At 43.1% G+C, this 22,107-nt stretch overlaps 1 protein-coding gene across 7 annotated transcripts in view; it reads right to left on the reverse strand.

Moving 5' to 3' along the window:
- Positions 1-22,107, reverse strand: part of SETBP1 (SET binding protein 1) — a 374,612-nt gene that overhangs the window by 346,636 nt on the left and 5,869 nt on the right. For 3 of the 7 annotated variants that reach the window (XM_074383546.1, XM_074383542.1, XM_074383543.1), the window contains exon 2: positions 7,652-8,306. In XM_074383546.1, coding sequence (XP_074239647.1) covers positions 7,652-8,137 — 486 coding nt within the window. In that variant the 5' untranslated portion in view covers positions 8,138-8,306. Of the gene's footprint in view, positions 1-243; positions 8,307-11,385; positions 20,647-22,107 lie in introns of those variants that run through there. The other 4 variants (XM_074383548.1, XM_074383547.1, XM_074383545.1 and 1 more) reach the window with 3 other exon arrangements.

The following is a 22,107-nucleotide window of genomic DNA, read 5'->3' on the forward strand; positions in this document are numbered from 1 at the left end:
AGGACACAGTTTTCCACTGGCTACTCTGCCAGATTCATTTTGAATGGCATAGAATTCACCAAAGAACCTTCCTTAGGGGAGGTCCACAGAGAAAAAAAATCAAAGAAAAGAATACCAAACCAGGAGGAAACAGCCACACTACATATATTAAACCCCCAGAAAATCCCAAATACACGAAGAAAAAAAATAGAAAACTAGAAGACAGGGTTGAGAGATAACCAAATATTCCCAGAATATACTCACGGAACACGAGTTTGGTAAATCACCACTCTTTAAGCTCAACTCTGGCCCTTGCTCCCATGATTTTAGATCTTTTGACATTTGGGGCTAAAAGGAAACAATTTGACGGTGGAACAGTGGGTCCAAACAGAGGTCAAAAATCTGTTTATAGTAACGAGTGTTCTTAAAGAGAAACACTTGCCCTGCTGATCAAACAGAATGGCCCTTCAAGTTTCTAGATTATAGAACAGAAACAAGACCTCAGAGGGAAAGTGCTGTTTTGTTTTTCTTCTTCATCTTTTTTTCTGAACATGCAGAAGCTGAGAAGCAGGGAGACAAAGTATACTGGCCGAATGCGCTTGTGCGTCACAGAGGCAGAGCTGGTGCCCAGGGCTCCCATCTCCAGGTCCAAGGTTCTTCCCCTCACACTTTCAGCTGACGTGTCCAATGCTCCCTGCTGCCCTGCGGAAAAGGTCATTCCCAACCTTCCCTGTTGCTTTAGCTATAACATAATGAGAGAGAACTCTATCAGGAAACAAAATTTCCAGGCATTCTGATGAATACATAGAAATGTGGTACTTAAAAATATTTTTAAATCTCAGGAGATAAAAACAAAAATTAAACGAGAGGGAAAATTCAACCTCTTTTTGTTGCTGTTTTTTAAAGACAGAGCCTCACTCACAGCCCAGGCTGGAGTACAGTGACGCGATCTTTGCTAACTGCAACCTCCACCTCCCGTGTTCTAGCAATTCTCCTGCCTCAGCCTCTCAAGCATCTGGAACTACAGGTGCATGCCGCCATGCCCAGATAAATTTTTGTATTTTAGTAGAGACGGGGTTTCACTGTGTTGCCCAGGCTGGCATTGAACTCCTGAGCTTAGGCAATTCACACACCCCAGCCTCCCAAAGTGTTAGGATTACAGGTGTGAGCCACTGCACCCCACCTGAAATTCCTCTTGTGTAGAAATGCTAGGGAGACCTGTTCTCCAAGTAAGGAAGAGGGCATTGTGGAGGAAGAAGTCCTATACTCCCAGGAGTTCAAAACTCCATATTTCCACCCGCAGAAGAAGAGAGGCCAAGTCTTCTGTAAAGGAACACACTTGAGAGTGACCAGAGAAAGTGCTGACAAAAGAGGATGGCAAAGGAGGGACACTTGAACCACTTGGAGGGTGGAAGGCTCTCTGATGGTAGTCAGAGTCACCCGCTAGGGTGAAGGAGGAGGAAACCATGGGTGCAGCAGCCAGAGGTCAGGGAACCTGTGCCCTTGGCAAAGCAAGCCACCCATCACCCGCGGCCAAACACCTTTCATAGCCCCCTCCTCACCCACCTGGTAAACCAAATTCCTACCACCATTAAAGGTCAAGAGAGAAATGAGCCTCTCAGGACATGCTAGGAAAAGGGAAGAACCCTAGACCAATCTCCTTCTGACAACTGTGTCACCAACGGGCTCCCCTTTCATGTCTCCCATTTTAAGCTCCTCTGCACAGCATCACTATCACCAAGTTCCCCATCACCCCTGCAAATATTCCTTCTCCCTGATTCAAAGCACTCTGAGAACTCCTGTTACTTACAGAACTAAATCCAAACTCATTTCTTCATTTGACATTCATTGCTCTCTGCAATCTGATGCCAGTCTCTCTTATCATCAATAACACCTAAGAAACCTTTTTCCTCTCCACACTTTGTGTGTTTGCTCTTCGCATAAGGATGAAATAAGTGCATGACTTATTTGGTTTCTCAAAAGCAGATGATGAATGCTCAGGACAGAATACAAGAGTCTTTCCCTACATATATGATGATGGTCTAGGCCAAGACAAATTTTGAATGTGTGTCTAGGACCATGGCAGGCACCTGATGGATATAAGGTTGAAGTCCCTGCTACAGGAGAAAATAAGATGTCTCAGTGGAACTGTAGAGGAGGAAAAATTAAATCCAAAGAAACGAAATGGAAGTTGTATTTTTGTCAAAAGCAAATAAAATTTCTAAGTACGATAAATGAAAAAAAAAATGGCTTTAACTAGTGAGCTTTGAAAGCTCTCTCAAAACCCTGGAGAACTTAGAATTAAGGAAAATGTGTCAGATTATGCTTGTGCCACCCCAGCTATATGAGAAAGTGTGGAAGAAACACTCCAGTGATCCTTACCTTCTAGAAATACTTTACTTTCATAGGGTGTGGTAACTTAGGGACTGGAATATATATTTTCTTGGAGTCTAATAGAACTGACTGCATAGGATAACCTTGCCCCTTCCAGCTCCTGCTCCTTTGAAGCAATGTGAGCCTCAATTTCCTGTAAATAAATTTCTGCCTGGCAGGATCATTATGAGGACTAACAGATAAGGTAAGTACACGTAAAACAGCTAGCAGAGGGTCTGCCACATAGCTCAATAAATCAGTTATTATGATGATGTGTACTTTGTAAATTCTCCATTTTCTTCTAAAATCTTTCAGTGAGTTATACCATGTAGAAATAATCATCCACATTTGGAAGATAAGGAAACTTGGGCTTCAGCAAATTCATATTGCAGATCCAAACTAACAAAGCTGCTTTCTGTCAGATTACCATACCACATCTCCTACCCTGAGTCACTGTATGGTATCCATCTGGAACTCCCATGCCCTTATCTTGCTGTTGAATCTAGACAGGTGTCTCTAACTCCCAACATCCTCAGGAAAGAGAAGAGCTGCTAAGCCCTGCCCAGCTTGGAGCCTCTTCAAAACCCTGTCACTACTGGAATTTTTTTGAGATGGAGTCTTGCTCTGTCACCCAGGATGGAATGCAATGGCACCATCTCAGCTCACTACAACCTCCGCCTCATGGTTCAATCGATTCTCTTGCCTCAGCCTCCCGAGTAGCTGGCATCGTAGGCACACGTCACCATGACTGGCTAAATTTTGCATTTTTAGTAGAGATGAGGTTTTGCCATGTTGGCCAGGCTGGTCTCAAACTCCTGATCTCAAGTGATACACCCACCTCAGCCTCCCAAAGTGCTGGGATTATAGGCATGAGCCACCATGCCCAGAACTACTGGAAAAATGTTATGCTCATGTTTTATACCTGAACTCACTTCCAGAGTCTCACCTTCATGTTCTCTGTTGTTTTAATCTAACCACCTAGAAGGTAACCTGAGGAAGTGTAAGTTATTATGTCACTTACCTGAGTAAGTTAAAGATGCAACCATGTTGGTCCCATGATAAAGAACAAGTTACAGGTGTAGGGTCCATCTGCAAAATTAGTCCTGTCCAAAGGAGAGCTCAGAGGCTCCAAAGTAGATTCTGAGCTCTCTCCTCAGCCTCTACTTCCTACTAAATGCTACTTTCACACCTCATGTAAATCTGCTCATCATAGACCCTCTCCCAAATAGCATCTCAATTCCCATCCTAGTTTTATATGGAAGAAAAGAAACCTCTATCCTGGTTAGAAGGGTCTGTGCATCCTTGAGCCAGGGAGGTAGCACTTTCATGGGGTCCGCCTCACAACTTACTACCTGAGTGATGATATTCCCTGATTATCTACAATGCCTCTCCGGTTTGGAGAGTTAGCCCTAGGTTTAAAATTTGGAACAAGGCCGTTGATAACACTAGACATATATGCCTTCACCCCAAAGCAGTGGACCATGTATAACTAGAGTTAACACCACAGAGAACTAGCCTATGATATGTAAGTTATACTACCCTTATCGTACAGAACTTTCTTTCCAAACACCAATGAAAAAGTAAATCATTTGGCATCCCACATAAGCTGTCTTTGCCTGAGCCTGTCGGGCAATGACTTCAGCAAAATTAACTGGTTTACTTCAACAACAACAACAACAGAAAGCAGCACATAATATAACACCTAATTCCCCTCAGCCTCCAAACACAGAGGCTGAATTATTAAAAACAAAACAAAAACCTTCATTATCCTGAAACTCTATGTCCTTCCCCTAAGTCAAGGGTCAATGCACATTTTTTGTAAGGATCAGAGAGTAAGCAGTTGAATCTTTGAAGGTCATGGTATCTCTGTCACAACTCAACTCTGCCACTATACTAAAAAGCAGTCAGAGACAAAACATAAACAAATGAACTTGGCTGTGTTCCAATAAAACTTTATTTATAAGCACTGAAATTTAAATTTCATATGCCTCACATATTACAAAATATTATTATTCTTTCGATGTTCTTCCAACCTTTTAAAAATGTAAAAAAAACATTCTTTGCACATAGGCAATACAAAAACAGGCAGGGGAGTGGATTTGGCCCACAGGCTGTAGTTTGCCAAGCCCAGCTCAAAGTCAGCACATATATTCAGATGACTGCCTAGTAGGAATTGCTACCAGCTCAAAGACCAGCTAAACAAGGCTTTCTTGCTAGCTCCTAGAGTAGGACCTGCTTCCCAGAGGCCACTCCAAGTACACCTCTTCAAAGAGTGGTACAACTTACAAAACTAGATCCAGAAGGCAATTCGAGGGTTAGATGCTGGTGCGCTGCTTACAAAATGCCATCCTCGCCCATTCTGTGCCAAATTACTGATCATGTGCTCCTCATTCACACAAATAAGTCAATTCTGCAAGTTTATGCCACTGAACTTTTCCATACAAATGGGAGGCAAGGTTTCCACATCTCACCCTCAGCTTCAGCTTTTGTTTACGCTCTAGTTGCAAAACAGCAGGAATTTGAAGGGTAATAAAGTTAACATTCTCATCCCATAGAGATCAGAGGATGTTCCTGTCATCTATCAAGTAATTGAGACTCAGTGATGATAGCTTTATTAATTCATTTCTGGAAAGTAACAGTGCTAGGCATAAATAAATGTAAGAAGGATGGAGAAGTACCATGTGAAGCAAGCTCCTAACAACTAAAAAGTTTTGAAGGGTATTCCCACCACAGTATCATCACAAAGAGCACTGTGCGTTGAATTTCAGCCCTTCTCCTTCCTCTCTGTCCCCTCTAATTGCTGAGGCATAAAAATGCTTACTTGGCAAATCACATATTCAAATAAGCAATTTTATCTCTTTTCCATAAGGTCCATGGAGAGCATCCAGCTTTTTGGGTAAAAATGACCAGCCTGAGAACTTCAGATATGAGCACCAGCGTCCACTGCACATTTCAGCTTTGAAATCATCCCCATGGTACAGATTCCAAAGCGTTATTCTGGTGTGTTCCAATGGGCAGAAAGCTATATTTGGGAATAATCAGTGGCTTTAGGAAAAGTGGTACCTAATTAGGACAATGTATTTTCTTTTTAGGGTAGTGAATTTGGGTTTAAACACCCAAAACTGTGGGTTGCTGCTTAAATCTTGGCAGTGAAGAGGATGGAGACAAAGAGTAACCATTTTTCAAGATAACTCACCTACACAAAAATACAACAAAACACAAAGAACTGGCCAACTCAATGGCCAGAGACAAAGATATTCACTTTTGTATCTGAAGAGACCCAACTCCAACGCAAAGACTCACTTTCAGTGCCTGATTTGAACTGTTGCATTTTCTTGCACGAATCTCAGAAGTTTTTGTATGTGTAGAGATTAAACCTTTGGTTTCAAAACAGAGTACCCAGAAATAACCGTAAAGTTGTAATGGGGAAAGAGAGAGCATGATCTCTGTTCTGTCAAAACAAACCAATTTCTAAAGGTTCCTTTGTCTTCTAAAATGTTAAAAGAAGGTGACCACTTGTCCCAGTTTGCTAAGAACTGGAGTGATTTCTGGATGCACAATTTTCAGTCTTAAAACCACAACAGATTTCTGGGGCAAACTGTGAGGAGTCAGCCACCCAAGAAAGTCTCTACTAGCCTATTCTTGGGATTCGAAATGCAATAAAATCAGCCAAAACACCCACTATAAGAATAAACACAAGTCCTATGCTAAAGAAATAATATGATTCCTAGTGGTTTTATTGAAAATAACTACCCAGAAGCTTAAAAAAAAAAAAAAAAAAAAAAAACTACTGGTAACAGAAATGCTATAGATTCTCTGGGCTATAAAGAAGAGAAGTTCATTCATCTGTGCCATTTTTAGCTAATTCACATAGCTAGAGCCCAAATAAATGATCAATTGTCAGGGAGAGAGTGACAAAGACTATGATTAATACCTACAACTTAGGACCCCAAAACTTTGTCAAGAAAAGGGCTTCCTCCAGAGCCACCCAAGTCCCAAAGATTCCTGAAGACAAAAACTTGGTATACTAAGGCACTCCTCTGCTATCACAGCTGAGGGCACACACACAGGAAGGGAGGTCACTGTAAGTCACTGTAACCCCCTATGATACAAAATAAATTTAACAAAATATGAACTCATTCCTAACCAACTGACACCACCAACCACCTGTCTAGCTACTGTGCACATCCATGTTTGACTTTTAAGAGGAAAATGAAAACCAACCAAGTTGAGTCAATGTCCAATCTTAAAAGTCCATGATGTGTTGGACAAAGATTCAGGCCAATCACTTGCCCCTTTTTTTGTTTTTCTACAGTTCCAGTTCTAATGCTCATCAGTGGCTTTCACAATGATGATTTTTCAGCTCTGTGAGAGTCTCAGTTACTATAAAGACCAAGCTTCTTAGGCAAGTGAGTGATTCATCTTAGGAAGATTTACAATAGTAATGACTAAAATCAAAAGGCAGTTTTAACAATTCTTGACTGTTCTGATTAACCCAAATGTTTTTAACATCTCAGTCCTAAGTATGAAAACAAATGCAAACATTAAGGAAAAAAAATACTAAAAATGTTGTTATGGTATAGCTGACCCAGGCAATTTGCTGTTATATAATAAACAGGAACTCTCCAAAATTACAATTCTAAAGCTATTTTTTTGTCAGATAGGCAGAAGATATAATAATGAACGAGACATTAAACCAAGATTAAAGCAGAGGTGTTTCTTCTTGAGTCCATAAATATTCCATCAAGGAGATTGGTAATTAATGAGTAGATAAGTACGGTCGACCCTTGAACAAGACAGATTTGAACTTCAAGAGTCCACTTATATGAAGATTTTCTTCTGCCTCTGCCACCTCTGAGATAACAGGACCAATCCTTCCCTCTTCTTCCTCATCCTCAGCCAACCCACCATAAGGACGATGAGGATGAAGACCTTTATAATGGTCCACTTCCACTTAATGAACAGCAAATATATTTTTTCTTCTTTTTGATTTTCTTAAGATCATTTTTTTTCTCAAGCTTACTTTTTCGAAGAATCAGTATATAATACATATAATATATAAAAATATGTGTTAATCAACTGTTAACATGACCAGTAAGGCTTCCGGTCAACAGTAAGCTATTAGTAGTTAAGTTCTGGGGGGACGTCAAAAGTTTTACACAGATTTAACTGTGCAGGGGTCTGAGTCCCTAATCCCATGTTGTTCTAGAGTCAACTGTAATATGCAAACAGACCCTAAGAAGTTGATAAAATGGCAAAAACAGAGAAACAAAAAACCCTACAAGACAGGGGTTCCTACCTTCTTTTTGGAGTGGCTTCTTTCTTCCTCCTTCGTAGCTTTGCTATTTTTTCCAGCACGGGACACCTTCTGGTCCCCAGACTGCTTGATGGTGATCTTGATCTCAGGTGGGCATATATAGTTCTCCAAATTCTTTGGGGGTTTCTTAGCCCGCTTTGTGGTCTGAATCTTTAGCTTCAGACTTCCCTCTGTGAAGTTCGCCTCCTTGATAGAAAACTCCTGCTCTTCCAGGCCATCTCCTGCCACCCATTTCTCGCTGTCCGCGTTGGAGTTGGAATCCACATCCCGCCCTGAGCCCAGTTCATCCTCTTCCTCTGGCTCCATGCGTTCTCCACCCACCGGGATCCCCTTCCCAGGTCCTGCAGCGGAGAGCAAAGGTTCTCCTGCACAGCCAGGAGCAGCCGGGGGCTTGGCTGCGGAGACCGGCAGGAAGTCTGACTCGCCCCCTCTTTGCCGGGAGCTGCTTAAGGTTTCCCTGGACTCCATGACAATCTCTACAGTCTTCAGGAGTTCTCAGGAGGGGGAAGGGATAAAGGGAAAAGGGAAACGTGAAAAGAGAGGACACCCAAAATTCCAAGAACAAAGTGGTCCAGTTGCTAGGGTCAGATTCCCAGGGATGGAGACACGATGAGTTCAGAAGAGATCAGATCTGCAACTGAGAAGCAAAGACACAGTTAGGCATGGCAGAAAGGAAAATGGTCCCCAAGGTTACTCGATCTAAGTTCTGGAGGCCCCTTTCCACTTATCTATGGCATCCGAAAAAAAAATGATGGAAAAAAATCTAACCAGAATATGCACATCCCCAAATTGGATTTTACTAGAGCAAAGGAAAAAATACATTCACACACGCCTTCATAATGGATTGTTATTAATTTTGTGGCTGTAGGCCCAAGAATAAAGATAAGAAGTGCGAGTCCTCCAGCCCAGTAGCAAGCTAGACGTTTCTTTACACTGAAGCTTCAGCTGGCTGAGTCACTGTTAAAACCAATCATGACGAAAGGGAAGTCTGAAGTGTCGAGGCTCAGGTCTGTGGGAACTGTATTTGGTTGGCTTTTTGCACCACTTCTCTCTCAGATGTTAAGAACAGTTTGCAAAGCTGAACACAACCCCCAGGCTGCCTGTGCCAAGCTCCCCACCCACTTGGAGGAGGGGCATTCAGCCTATCTCTAAACCAGTTTACCTTTGTCATTTTTCACTATGCATTATTTCAATTATGCAAAGACTGCACTATTTCTTCAAGCAAATGTAAAGCTTAGGTGTGAGCCTCACAAAAAGAAAATAAAAAGAGTTTAGTGGCAAATCACTCATAACACCGTGATTAACAAAAAACCTCAACAAATGTTTCCATTGACACGAAAGAGAGATATCTAATCATTATCAATTATTTAGATAAAAATACCCTTTCTAGACAGTTGTAACCCCTTTCTGGTTTCTTAAATGAAGTGGTATTGTGTCTCTGCAGCAGCAAAAGAGAAAAAGGGAGAGAAGGAGCATTTTGTAGGTCTGTGGACGTGTCAGGAATCCCCCCAGGATCTTCCTCTCTGCCTTCCTCCAAGATGAGAAGAGAAAAATCAATTAGGGTCTCTCGGAACTATCACAGGATCAGCTAGACTCTCCTTCACCCTTCTTCACCCCATGTTCCATCATTCACAATCTCATCCTCATAATTTTCAAAGCCCAAAAGGAAGCCCAAATGCTCAGTCTCAAGAGAAAACCAAAACCCCTGGGGCTGCAAACATCACATCCTCCTGCCCTTAGGCTGTAGGCTGGATCACATTCAAACCTTCTCAGCAGCTGAAGTTTCCCAGCAGAAGACACAACTATACATCTTAGGTTTCTACCTCTGAACCCATCAATGTATAGAAGTGGCTGGCAAATGTGCCCACCAGAAAATGCCCAATGATGCCTGCAAAGACACATTCAGAACAACCAAGAAGTGGAAGGCTGAAGACCAGACGTGTGTCTTCTCTCTCCAGAATCAGCACATTTTTAGCTGACACCCTGTGAGGAAGCCAGCCAGGAAGGCAGCCCCGGCTTCCACATGGACCCTGCTCCCCAGAAAAGCCCAGGAGTAATTCAGCTACCAGAAACTGCTCATCTTTGCAGAAATACACATTTACAACTGCTTCCACTTCGGGGAAGATTCAATGAATGCAGCTTTTCTGAAAAAGAAGAGGCTGTCCTAGTGAGAGCATGAGCATCTTCACTGACACTGTTGAACAAACACTGCAAATGGCCACCTGTGACTCATGCTACGAGTTGGACAAGGTCTCCACTTTGGGAGGTGGGGAGAAGTCAGACCAGATGACACTCGATGTTTCTCGATTCTTTGTCTCATCTAGATTTATCTGCCCAATAACACACATCATTTTTTAAAAGCTGTACTTAAGTCGACATTACAGAGGCCCTTCTTTCTAGTGTCAGGCACTACCCCAACTGTTGGAGACATCAGTGTACTTTAGAACATTTCCACATTTGTCAAGCGGTAAGAATCTAGCAGGTCTTTCTCAGTATGTATCCCAGAACCATGCAAATTGCAAGCCATGTTTTCTTATGGCAGTAATGTTCAGAGTCTACTCCCTTTGGCAGGAATCTCCAATGACATTTTACTTCTCTAATACCTAGCTATAGAATCTCCTCAGGTCAGGGGAGAGGCAAGGCACATACATATGAAGTTCCTAAATGAAATTCATTTGGACCTTGGAACCAGAGTAGGGAAATGTATGTTACAGATCCTGTGATACAATAAAAGAAGGCGAACTCTAAACTTTAGATGAACGGATGGGCTTATACAGTGAATATATTTATCTTCCATCCAAAAAAGGATTCACTTCAGAGTGAAATAAATTAAACAATCATTTATTGCATTTAACTACAAATGCATAACCAACTATGTGTACAAGATAAAGTTTCAAAACTTAAAATTTAAGTAATGAGATCCACAACAGAATAAAAATTCAATTCAACAACTTTTTTCAGTTCTCCTCAAATCAAAATACTAGGATACAAGGAAAATCTCTTTCTTCAAGGAAGTTACGCTTTTGATGGGAGATTTGACAAGTCACTCTAAAACAAAGCAGAACTTTTATGTACTATAAGAAAGGATAGAAGCAAAAAGAAAAAGTTTTCTTCACTTGGGCAAGGTGTAGACACCTAGGAAACTACACAGAAAGCCTTCGAGGAGAGCGCAAGACAGGGCTTTGATCTTGCTGGGGGATTCCTAAGTAGGACAGGAAGAAGGAAGACATAGCAGAGAAAGGGAAGGCACGAGGCCACGTCCCAGGCAGGCACGTGCAGGGTTATGCACAAGAAAGAGAAAGTTGTTGTTTGGCTAGGAAGTATGGTAGAGACTGGGAACCTGTGAGAGGCTGGAAATATAAGGTCATCGCCAGGTCATGGACATCATTGAATGTTGTGCTAATGAGTTTGGATTTTATCTCACAGGTAAAGGGAAGCTATTTAAGGAATATCAGTGGGGAAGGAATACTATCAAAGTTACACTTTAGGAAGATAATTGTGGTGCATGGTGTGAGGGCTGGATTAAGGGAACTTGATGTTAGAGGCAGGGGGTCCTAAGAAGGTTCAGCTGAAATTTCATTCATGTTGCTCGAAGACCCAAACCAGGACAATATAAGTATATCATAATAAATACTGTACGTAAAACAGTAATGCAGCTTCCAATAGCCTTAATCTTTAGGAAAACATCTATTCCAGACTTTTCATACTGGTCTCACCTTAAAAGTCCAAGGCAAATTAGCCACCAACTTGTACTCACTATTCAAGTCAAACTAGTCTCTATCTCTTCTTATAGCCACTTCCTCTCATCTTCGCAATGCTGGCCACGCAATTGGTGTTCCCCAAACGTTTGTTGCATGAAGGAATGAAGAAACAAATGAATAAAAAGATCCCCAGCTTTTCCATATTTATAGGTCATCCCCAAGTCTTCACTTCTCCAAGGCAACGTTCTTATAAAGTCCAGACCACAGTGCTCACTCCTTGGCCGGACTGACATTGCACCCAGCTCTATAGTTATATACCAGCTTTGTATTGTCTTCTAGTTTTTTTTGAGCACATAAATCTTATTTTTCTAACATGATTGCAGCTCAGCCTCAGGCTGAGAACTAACTGTGGTTGTACAATGCTTACATTACCTGTGGCACCCATTGCAGGACTGGGCACATGGAGGATTTCAAGTTTTTTTCTGAATGAAAACAGCTTCGCCCCTGACAGCTATTCAAAGTCTTAAGAGTTCAAATTACTCCCACTGCAGCTCCACCCACCCAGGCAGCAGCCCCAGCCAAATTTGCTGCCTATCTTGAGGATTGTAATCCAGCCCCTTGTGTCTATATGTGACCGTCATCTTGGAAAAATAAAATAAAATAAGCTTTCAAAAGAAAGAGCAAAGAAACCTAACCTGCCTGTTTACTTCAACAGCACACAAAGCTGTTGTTCTTTAGCTTTCTTCCCAGCACGAACCTGCCTCCCCAGATTCACAGTTCAACTTTTTGGTGAGTCCGGGTATCAACTGCGAGTCCTCTTGTGATTCAGCCCTGCCAAAACGCGTTATGAGAGCACACGCACACACTCACACACTCACAGAGCTGGGGAGGCCAAGGCAAGGTAAAAAGGTTTTGCCTTGTCACATTCTAGCAGTCAGTGACTCCTCCTGAGGGGGCGGGCACACAATGGACACTCTGTACTTGGCTCGGGCCTTCAGTCCAACAAAAGTTAACTCTTCTATGACTGCCTGCAGGACTTGGGCAGGGGTGGCAGTGGGGGCTGGGAGTGGAGGAGGATTGGAAAGATGAAATTGCTTAGGCATTAACAGCCCTGTCGGCCCCAAGGAAATGAAAGGGCAAGGAAAGGACATGGATGTATCTGGAAAGAATACTGAGATAGGAGTCCAAAAGTTAGTCTTTATTCCTGGCTCTGCTCTTCACAGGCAGTCAGATGCCAGACAAGCCACTGAGTCTTTCACCACACTTGCCTTAGCAATAAATGGGTTGGGACTAGTCTCTCTTTCACACACAACACTTCGTTAATTTTGCCCTGCAGAGTCTACCTATGGGTAGACTCTGAAATGAACGGCATGAACCTAGAGAATTACTCCTCTGAATGGCCAGGAGAATCCTGCTTGGCTAGATGTGTCTTATGCCCAAATAAGTTCCAGGGTACATCTTCCCTCCCCTTCAAAACTGCTAGATGGAATATTTTTTCCTAGTCTAAAGTACATTCTCCACCTGGGGAACTCTTACTTATCCTGAAGCTTGGTGGAAATACAAGTTCTAGAGCTCCACTTACTGAACCAGGGGTCCAGGGCTGGAGCTCAACACGCCAGCTTTTACAGAAGCCCTCTAGGTGGTTCTGATGGCCTGGAGTGAGAACCAGTGCCTTAGACTGTGTCCATATGCTTAACCCTGTCAAGTTGCTAGAGGGTACTTAAGGGTATTTCTTCCTTACAGCAGTAATGTGAGTCTCTTGGGAACAGGCATCACTGGTATTATATTCATTCATCTACACAATCCCAACACCTAGCACAGTACCCAGAACATACTGAACACTCAAGAAATGCTCATTGGCTAAAGTAATGACCAAAGCACCTCAAGCTGGGCTTCCCAGCTTCTTCCCAGCTTCTTCGTTCCCCTCCCTCTTCTGCTCTGCCCAAGTGCCATGCACACACAGGCCAGTGTCTCCCCCACTGTTGCTTTCCAAAGGGACAAGGTAGTAGAGATAGGGCCCTTAGTAGATTCAACAAGAGTCAAAAGAAATGAGTTCCTGGCCTAGTACTGCCACTTAGGAGCCCTCATAAGCCTCTTTCAGACTCAGTGTCTCATCAACAAAATAGACAAAAAATATGTTGTCTTCCCGGCCTACTTCACTAGCTTGTTTTTACTTAAAAAAAAAAAAAAAATACTGTATTTCTTGGTAGTAGAACTCCATGTTCTTCATTACAAAGTAAATACATGAATAATAACACATGCAACTCTCAGGTCTTAAAGGCAAACAATCACAAATACAGGAAGAGTACTCTGCTTCCTTCCTGAACTTTTGCAAACTTCCCCAAGCTCTTCATCTTCAGTCCTCCCTCGGCTCTGGACCCTGCAAATTCCCATAACATAAGGCATTTTTTTTTTTTCATCTTCACAGGTAAAAGATGCTGGACTGACTATATAATTCTCAGGCTAGAACTTTCTGCCTCAACACTTTGCAGAATGTCTTTCAGCATATAAAGTAATGAAGGGGAAACAGAGGCTGGCCTGGTTTGGCTTCCTCGGTCGGCAACTTGCTTTATGCTTTTATAATTGAAAACTTTCTTTTACATTACGTTAGAATTTTATTAATGACAAAATGAATGTAGTGTGGCGCTCTCTCCCTTTAATTTTCCTGGAACATAATGAGCCTTTTGGATCTGTAGATGCAGGTTCTTTCTAGTTCAGGAATGTTCCCTTCAATTATTCCTTTGGTAATTTCTTCCATTAAATGGTTCTGGCTTCTTTCGAAGTTTTTCCTGTAATTCTCAGTTTAGCGCTCTCATCTCTGTTCTCCATTTCTATCATTTTCTCTCTCACTGCCTTTATTTCTTTCTTTTGCCTTGTAGGTGAGCATACTGTTCTCCATAATACCATTTGATTCTATTTCCCATGGCCCCTTTGCCTTTATTGACTTCACTGTGGATTTTTTAAATTCTGCAATCACACGTTTTGTATCCCTGCAATCTTTCTTTACTTAATGCACCCACTTTTCAGCTGACTCTGATGTCTTTTCATCACAGCTCCTGTTCCACAGGTCATACTTCTTGTTGAAGATGCCAGGTAGCTGTGTGAAACTCTAACGTTGCTGTTGGATTAACTGATTTTCCTGATATTATTCATTTTACCTCATTTTAAGTGTTTCTTCCTCCTCAGGAGGCCTCATGTTGGGATTTGCTTCTTTGCTCATGCTCTGATGAGGAGAGAGTCTGGCCTACAGAGGAAGTATCGGACAACAGAGGAAGAACTGGACTACCTTCTACCCATTGCAAAGTCAGAAACATCCTCCTCTTCGAGCTACTCCTTTTGATCAGAGACCATATCAAGTTCTAGTGAACAGTACCAGGGATCTGCTGAAGCTAGTGTCTAGGGGCTCCTAAGGGCCCGTTCTGTGTATCTCTCCCCAACTCCACATTCAGTGGCATTAAGTTGGTAGCTTAAAACTCAGCCACAGGATGCAGTGGCTCGTGCCTGTGATCCCATCATTTTGGGAGGCCAAAGCGAGCAGATCACCTGAGGCCAGAAGTTTGAGACCAGCCCGGTCAACATGGTGAAAGCCCATCTTTTCTAAAAACACAAAAATTAGCCAGGTGTGGTAGCACATGCCTATAATCCCAGCTACTCTGGAGGCTGAGGCAGGAGAATCACTGGGAGGTTGTTGCAGAGAGCTGAGATCGTGCCATTGCACTCCAGCCTGGGCAAGGGGCCGAGATTCCATCTCCAGAAAAAAACAAATCAGCCATGAGTGTTTACATCACAAGAACGAGCGAACTTTACAAATCAGTGCTTTTAAAAAATCTGGAGAACAGGGTGTTAAGCATACACTCGAACACCACTGAGACTGGACATCCATCTACTACTGTTTTGCTGAACTCAGAAGAGTCTTTTCTACTGGATTCACAAAAACAGCTAAACAGCTAAACTTCCCAACATGCCCTGTGACAAAGACTCCATGCTCACCTCAGAACTGTACTGGAAGAAACATCTCAGCCCAGAAGTCAATGCCCTACTTCCACTCCTCCCAGAACTCGCCTCCCCACTCTTGCCCATTTGTTTTCTGAGAGCTATAGTCTTTGAGAATATGCATAATGATGTCAGGGAGGGGCGTCTTCAGCTGGTTTTGTTCAAGCTGCCCATACAGTAGACTTAATGACTGCCTGCTTTTCTGGTTGACACAAATTGCGAATCTCTGATTAAGGAGACAAACGGTGTAAAAAGATGGAATGTGATCTTTCCTAATTACAGATGAGGAAGAAATTGTACTTTCAACCTAGATTCACTGGCCTATAGTTATAAGAATCTCTTGTCAGATTCTGTCACCACGCTAGCATTTGGCTAAGTGCATACAGACTCCAAGTCAAGCCCTGAGGGACAGGAGTTGAGACTAACCTCCTCCATCTTCCTACATAATGAGAAGCACAGACAACTAGTTTCCTTTGCATCTGCTAACCTAAGCATTTAGCTGTTGCTTGATTATTGCTCTTTTCTTGTTTCCAGTTTGTCTCATGGAGGAAATAATACTGGGTAGAGTCAGGAATTCCACATTCCATTCCCTCCACCACCATTTAGAGCCGCTGGCCTTAGGCAAGTTCCTTTCAAAGCCCTCTAACTTTCACCTCACTATCTCTTCGGTTTTAAGTCAAATTCCTTGACTTCTCAACCATCTGATTCAGCCATTGCTTTGCTCATTGTCATTCGAACATGAAGTATAATCTGGCACTTATATGTCTGTGCCTCTGCTACAAAGGAGATGCTAAGCATACCAGAGAACTAAACAAATATTAGCTCCACTTCCCTTTCTTTATGATGTATCTCCTCTAGCTATCTCGAACTGCCATTTAAACATTGCCTTGTTACTGAATCTTGTATACGTCCTTCTCCAATTATACATTAAACACTTGGAAACAAGTACCAGTATCATAGTTTTATGTTCCCCAGAAGGACCCATCCCCATTCCAAATGCTTATATATCATTTCATTTCTTGTTCTAAAGATACCTCTTTTGAACCCCAATCTGAAGCGTTAGTATCAGACAGGACCTAGCAGCGGGAGGCAGAGTCAGCTGTCAGTGTTCTTTCATGTCAGTATATGTGGAAGTCTCTCACAGGCACACCCACCTGCTCCCCAAGATTGCTCTCCCTGCACTTGAAAAGCTGTGGGCATGCCTCCCCATTTCAGTTCAGAGGAGATGAAGCTTGGCCTGTATCTCACAGGACACCATCCCATCTGTCTTGCTGCCTTACACTCCACAGAGCCCTGTGCTGAACTCTTCCCTTTCTCCCTCTATCTACATTCCAAAGGGGATGATCTTCCCTGCTGCTCTGTACCTACCCAAGGCTACTCTGTTGTCCAGGACTCAGCTCAAGTTCCACCTACTCCTCCAAGCCTTCTCTGACCTGACTAATCTTGGAGATAAACCCACTCCGGCTCCCACTGCAATTCAGCACTTACCCCTAAATGGCTGGCTGCTGTTATGAAAACCATGGCTGGCCCCTGGCTTTCATAAGCTCTTTTTAGAGCACCTTTCACTCCAACTCCTGGGATGCCCACAGCACCCATCAGAGTGTGGTCACAATCCAGTATAATGTCAATGAACAAACCAATTTTTGCTAAATCAGAGAGTTGGAAAGTTGATGAGTTTGAATTATAACAGGTATACTAAGTCCAACACAGATGGCCCTGGGTTTCATTCTTCTCACTGTGGACAGAAGACCTCAGACCACAGAGGTGTCTGCTATGGGCTCCCTCATGTCAGTCACCTGACCTTCATCTTCAGGGCTATGCTGCTTCTGCCAGAGGCAGTACGTGTTTGAAATTAGCATTTGTTTCCTTGAGGGAATTCTCAATTCACATTGGAACTCAGTCCCACCACTGCCACTATGCCAAAGCTATTCTACCCACCAAGAATGTCCACTTGTTCTACATCTTCTGTCAAATCCTAAACACATACTCTTTGAAATCTTCCCTCACTATACCTTAGCCTGATTACACAAATAGCAAAATTGCATTTTGCATCATGTTTCACTTTGACTGCAGAAGAAGCCTTCCCATTTCAGCAAAGCATGCATCTGCAGACACACTGCCCACTTTCCCAGGGCAAAAGCCACATTTCATAGCAGACCTTTCCCAACCAAGTGTACCAGGCACAATGGCTCACACAATTTGCAATGCTGGTATTTTAGTAAATATTTGTGGATCAAACCACCAATGGTAATAGAGCTCTAAAGTATAAAGTAATGAGTTAGAAAGGTTCACAGAGCTTTCACATCAAATCATCCCTTTTAGCCATTACTATTAATCAATACTTGTTAAAAAATCAAAGCTCCCATTGCTCAAATAACAATAGGTCACAGAAAGAGACACCAACAACTGTACAGGACTTGCCACCCAGACTTCATTATTCTGCTACAAGCACCTTGGTGCCCCACTGCTTCTGATGAGCTACTGTGTTGGTTCTATCAAATTCAGCTTCTCCATCTCCACCTTTCTCCAGGCTTCAAATTCAAACTCCGAGAAACTCCTTTCCACTGACAGAACTGCAAAGCACTGGCAGATAAAAGGAGTAATGAAGAAATTGCTCTTTACTACATTTGGCTAACAATATTGCATGCTCCTTTTCCATCCCAAGCCCTTTACTAGATCCTGGGGTAAAAGCAATTACAGCATTTAAGTGGCCTGACGAGGCTCCCTCTTCCTAAATATCCGACCAGTGTGTTCCTAGGTGCTTCAGCCATCCCACAGATTACAGTATTTTAGGTCAAAGTCCAATTTTCTTTCTACCCCAATCCAATTTCCTTCCCAACTCAAGCCAAATCAAAGAAGGCTCTGGCTTTGCAGACTGTGGGTCACTCTATCTGATCTCAAAATGCACACAAAGCAACCCACTAACTGTTACTGAACACAAGCTGCCATCAGGGCAGACCAGGTGTGATGGGGATGGAGTGGATACCCAAGGAGACCAGGCATGGCCCTAGACTTCATGCTCTTTAGAACTACATAGAGAAATGACATCCAGGCCCCTACATCCATGACATGAGTGAAGTATGCACAGCAGAGTTTCCAGATGCCATCTGACAGGAAGCTATAACAAAGCCCAGCTACAGAATATATTCTGGATTTCCTAGAAATTGTCTTTGTCTATACCATCTCCCTTGATTCAAGTCAGTTATTTTACCAGAAAGAATCAGTTCAAAAGAGATGTGGGTAATGTAATCCCTTTCTTCCTTCCACATTACTCTTTAGTGGTATGTCTTCACATTCAACTCACCATTGCCTCCTCTCCCCTTCCCTATCCTCCAAAACTGACTCCACTGTTCTAATGGGTGCTTATCCCAATTCTGTTTATCCCAGGGCACCACCTTCCCTGTCTGTAACTCTTTCAACCACATCCAACATTTAGCAAAGTGCACTAATCCTTGGTGGGATTGGTTTGGATGGTTGTTAGTGGTGCCATTAAAGAGGTTTGAAGAGCTCGGACCTTTAAGAAATCCTGAACATTCCTAGGACACCTCTAACTATAGAATCACGGAATTTTTGAAGGGATTCTTTATACCAATCCAAACGTTTTTTTTTACTGTACAACAGTAGAAAGGCAATGTAGCTTGTCCCATATCATATGCTAACAGCTGTCAGCCCACACTGCTTTCTGCATCTCCGGCTTCCCCTGCAACTTCCCCCGCGGCTGCCCTTCTCTGCTCAGCCTTCTCTGTTTCCATTGTGGCCAGGCTCACTCCATCACTGAAGAGTGAAAACCACTTGGACTTAAGCAACAAAGATGACTGTATGGTTAAGTGCCAAACAGAGCAAGGTCGATAAAAAATACAGTTGGAATTTTCAGAGAAAGTCAAGAGCTATGTGTGTTAGAGTCACAACGAGACTCCAGCAGGCACTATTATTATTAACATATATTACATATATTTGATGATTGAGTGAATTGGTGACTGAAAAGATGCACATGTGGTAAAATATGCTTAACCCTTTATTTATTTATTTATTTATTTTTTGAGACAGAGTCTCACTCCGTCACCTAGGCTGGAGTGCAATGGCACAATCTTGGCTCACTGCAACCTCCGCCTCCCAGGTTCAAGCGATTCCCCTGCCTCAGCCTCCCGACTAGCTGAAACTACAGGCACCCACCACCACGCCCAGCTAATTTTTGTATTTTTGGTAGAGGTGCGATTTCACCACATTGGCCAGGCTAGTCTGAAACTCCTGACCTTGTAATCTGCCTACCTCAGCCTCCCAAAGTGCTAGTATTATAGGCATGAGCCATCACACCCTGTCAATATGCGTAACTCTTAAACTTTAAGGGAGAAACTTTTGAGTGATTGCCCCTGAAAGGTAGCCAAAAATACAAAAAGCCATTATTTTTGGCTTAAAGTAGTTATTATTCACACTGTCTAAGGGGCCCTCACTGTGTTGCTTCATAATGCAAAGCGTTAATATACCTTAAACAACATTGACTTTCAATATTCTATCTCTTCATAAATGATGTGATTCATTCAGGTAACAAAAATCATTCATAAATAAGTTCAGGGCTGTATGGGAAAACCTGTCCCCTACTTCAAGGGCTCAGAGGCTCGGGTGGCTGGATAAGTGACAATAAACAGCAAGGCAGCATAAGCTGGGTGCCTTGCTCTAGGAACTGGGGATAAGGAGCTGAGAGCTGAGAGGCAGGAGCTAGTTACCCTCCACAGAGGAGGCCGGGTGCAACTAGTTGGCCTAAGAGGTCAAGTCTCTGGTTATAAGGGACCAGTCAGGGCACCTTCCACCTGGAGGTGACAACACAGAGAGAGCTGAGGTGTGGAGGCAGGTAGATCTATAGAATGCCCAGGGTCAGTGAAGAAACCAGTCTGACAACAGAGTCTGGGGCACATTGTATAAAATGGGGGTTCATTCAAGAACACAGCAAGATGCCTGCTTCAGGCTGCCAGACGGGGCAAACCAGCTCACGTGAGAAAGGGTAAAAGGAGGGGCACAGAAGAGTCAGGGAACAAATGCGCTGTGAAGAACTTTCCTGATTCTGGAGAACTTACTGGATTTGCTAGGACCACAACAACCCTGCTATTAGTTATTTTCTTTCAATAGGCTAGAAATCGCCGGGTGCGGTGGCTCAAGCCTGTAATCCCAGCACTTTGGGAGGCCGAGGCGGGTGGATCACGAGGTCGAGAGTTCGAGACCATCCTGGTCGACATGGTGAAACCCCGTCTCTACTAAAAATACAAAAAATCAGCTGGGCATGGTGGCGTGTGCCTGTAATCCCAGCTACTCAGGAGGCTGAGGCAGGAGAATTGCCTGAACCCAGGAGGCGGAGGTTGCGGTGAGCCGAGATCGCGCCATTGCACTCCAGCCTGGGTAACAAGAGCGAAACTCCGTCTTAAAAAAAAAAAAAAAAAAAAAAAAAAAAAAAAAATAGGCTAGAAATTCTGTCCTGAATGCCACTGCTTAAGTATCGTGGTTTCCTGATGGAGAGCCCCCTCATTCTCTCTCTACCTTGACTCCCCTCCCTGTGTGTTTGCACAGCTTTTTCCTTTTCTCTTGCTGATTCTTAAAGAGCATTTCCTGAGAGCTGGGACATCTTTGAGTCCAAATGGATACCACCTGCGACTTTGAGTCTCAAAAGTACATGGCATAGAAGGCATCTAATAATTCAACATATACAGTTATATGAACATCAGTTAAATTATTACAATACAAGGCGTCCTTGTGGGCATTTCTGATCATTGCAGGGGGTTATTAATTGCTGGGCTATGGCAACAATAATCCCAGGCACCAGTTTCCAGGAGGCAGCATGGAAATCCTCCCAGAGTTCAATTACAGAAATTAGCTAGTATTATTTAATCCTCATAACCCCCGTGAAGTAGTCAGGGTAAGCATCTTTATCTTTATTTTGCTGATTAGTTTCCAGAGGCTCAGAGAGGCTAACTGACTTGCCGAGGTCATTTAACTGGGAAGTACGGGGACACGATCCAAAGCAGATCTTGTCACTTCAGGTGTGAGGCTCTTCACACTTTGCTACAGCCGTCTGGCCCCAGGTTGGCCACCAACTTGTGTCATTTTAGGCAATCCAGTGTATCAGTTGCCTCATCTTCTGAATGGAGATAAAATGCTTATCTGCCCTTCCTCCTAAGGAGAACCAAGGGGGTGGAAGCCATATAAAGATATTTTTGTAAAGAACAAAATGGCATGCATATGAAAGGGAGTATTTTTAGTGGGAAAATGTAAGTTGGATCAAGGAAACATTTTTCCAAGCTGACAAAGTTCTAAAACTTTTATCTGCTCACCATTCATCCCCTATTCCTCCTCAGCATTTGGAGTGGCAGAGCCTCTGCCCACCTGAGGGTCAGCTCAGCTCGCTTCACCTAGAATTGTTTTGCCTGGGTCTGCTGATCAGTAAATGGGCTCCTCCTGGCAGGGGGTGGTGGCTACCTCCCAGAGGATCCTGTGGACTTCAGGGCTGCTCACATTCTTCACCTGGTATCCTTTGCTGTGAATAGTGTAGGAAGTCAACTGCTGGTTTCTAAGCTAATGGCCATTTAAAAAAAATAATAAGGGTTCCTCGGCCAGGAGCAATGGCTCACACCTGGAATCCCAGAACTTTGGTAGGCCAAGGCAGGTGGATCACCTGAGGTCAGGAGTTCAAGATCAGCCTGACCAACATGGCGAAACCCCATCTCTACTAAAAATATAAAAATTAGCCAAGCATGG

Source organism: Saimiri boliviensis, chromosome 13 (genome assembly GCF_048565385.1).
Source record: "Saimiri boliviensis isolate mSaiBol1 chromosome 13, mSaiBol1.pri, whole genome shotgun sequence".
In the NCBI taxonomy this organism is placed as follows: domain Eukaryota; kingdom Metazoa; phylum Chordata; class Mammalia; order Primates; family Cebidae; genus Saimiri; species Saimiri boliviensis.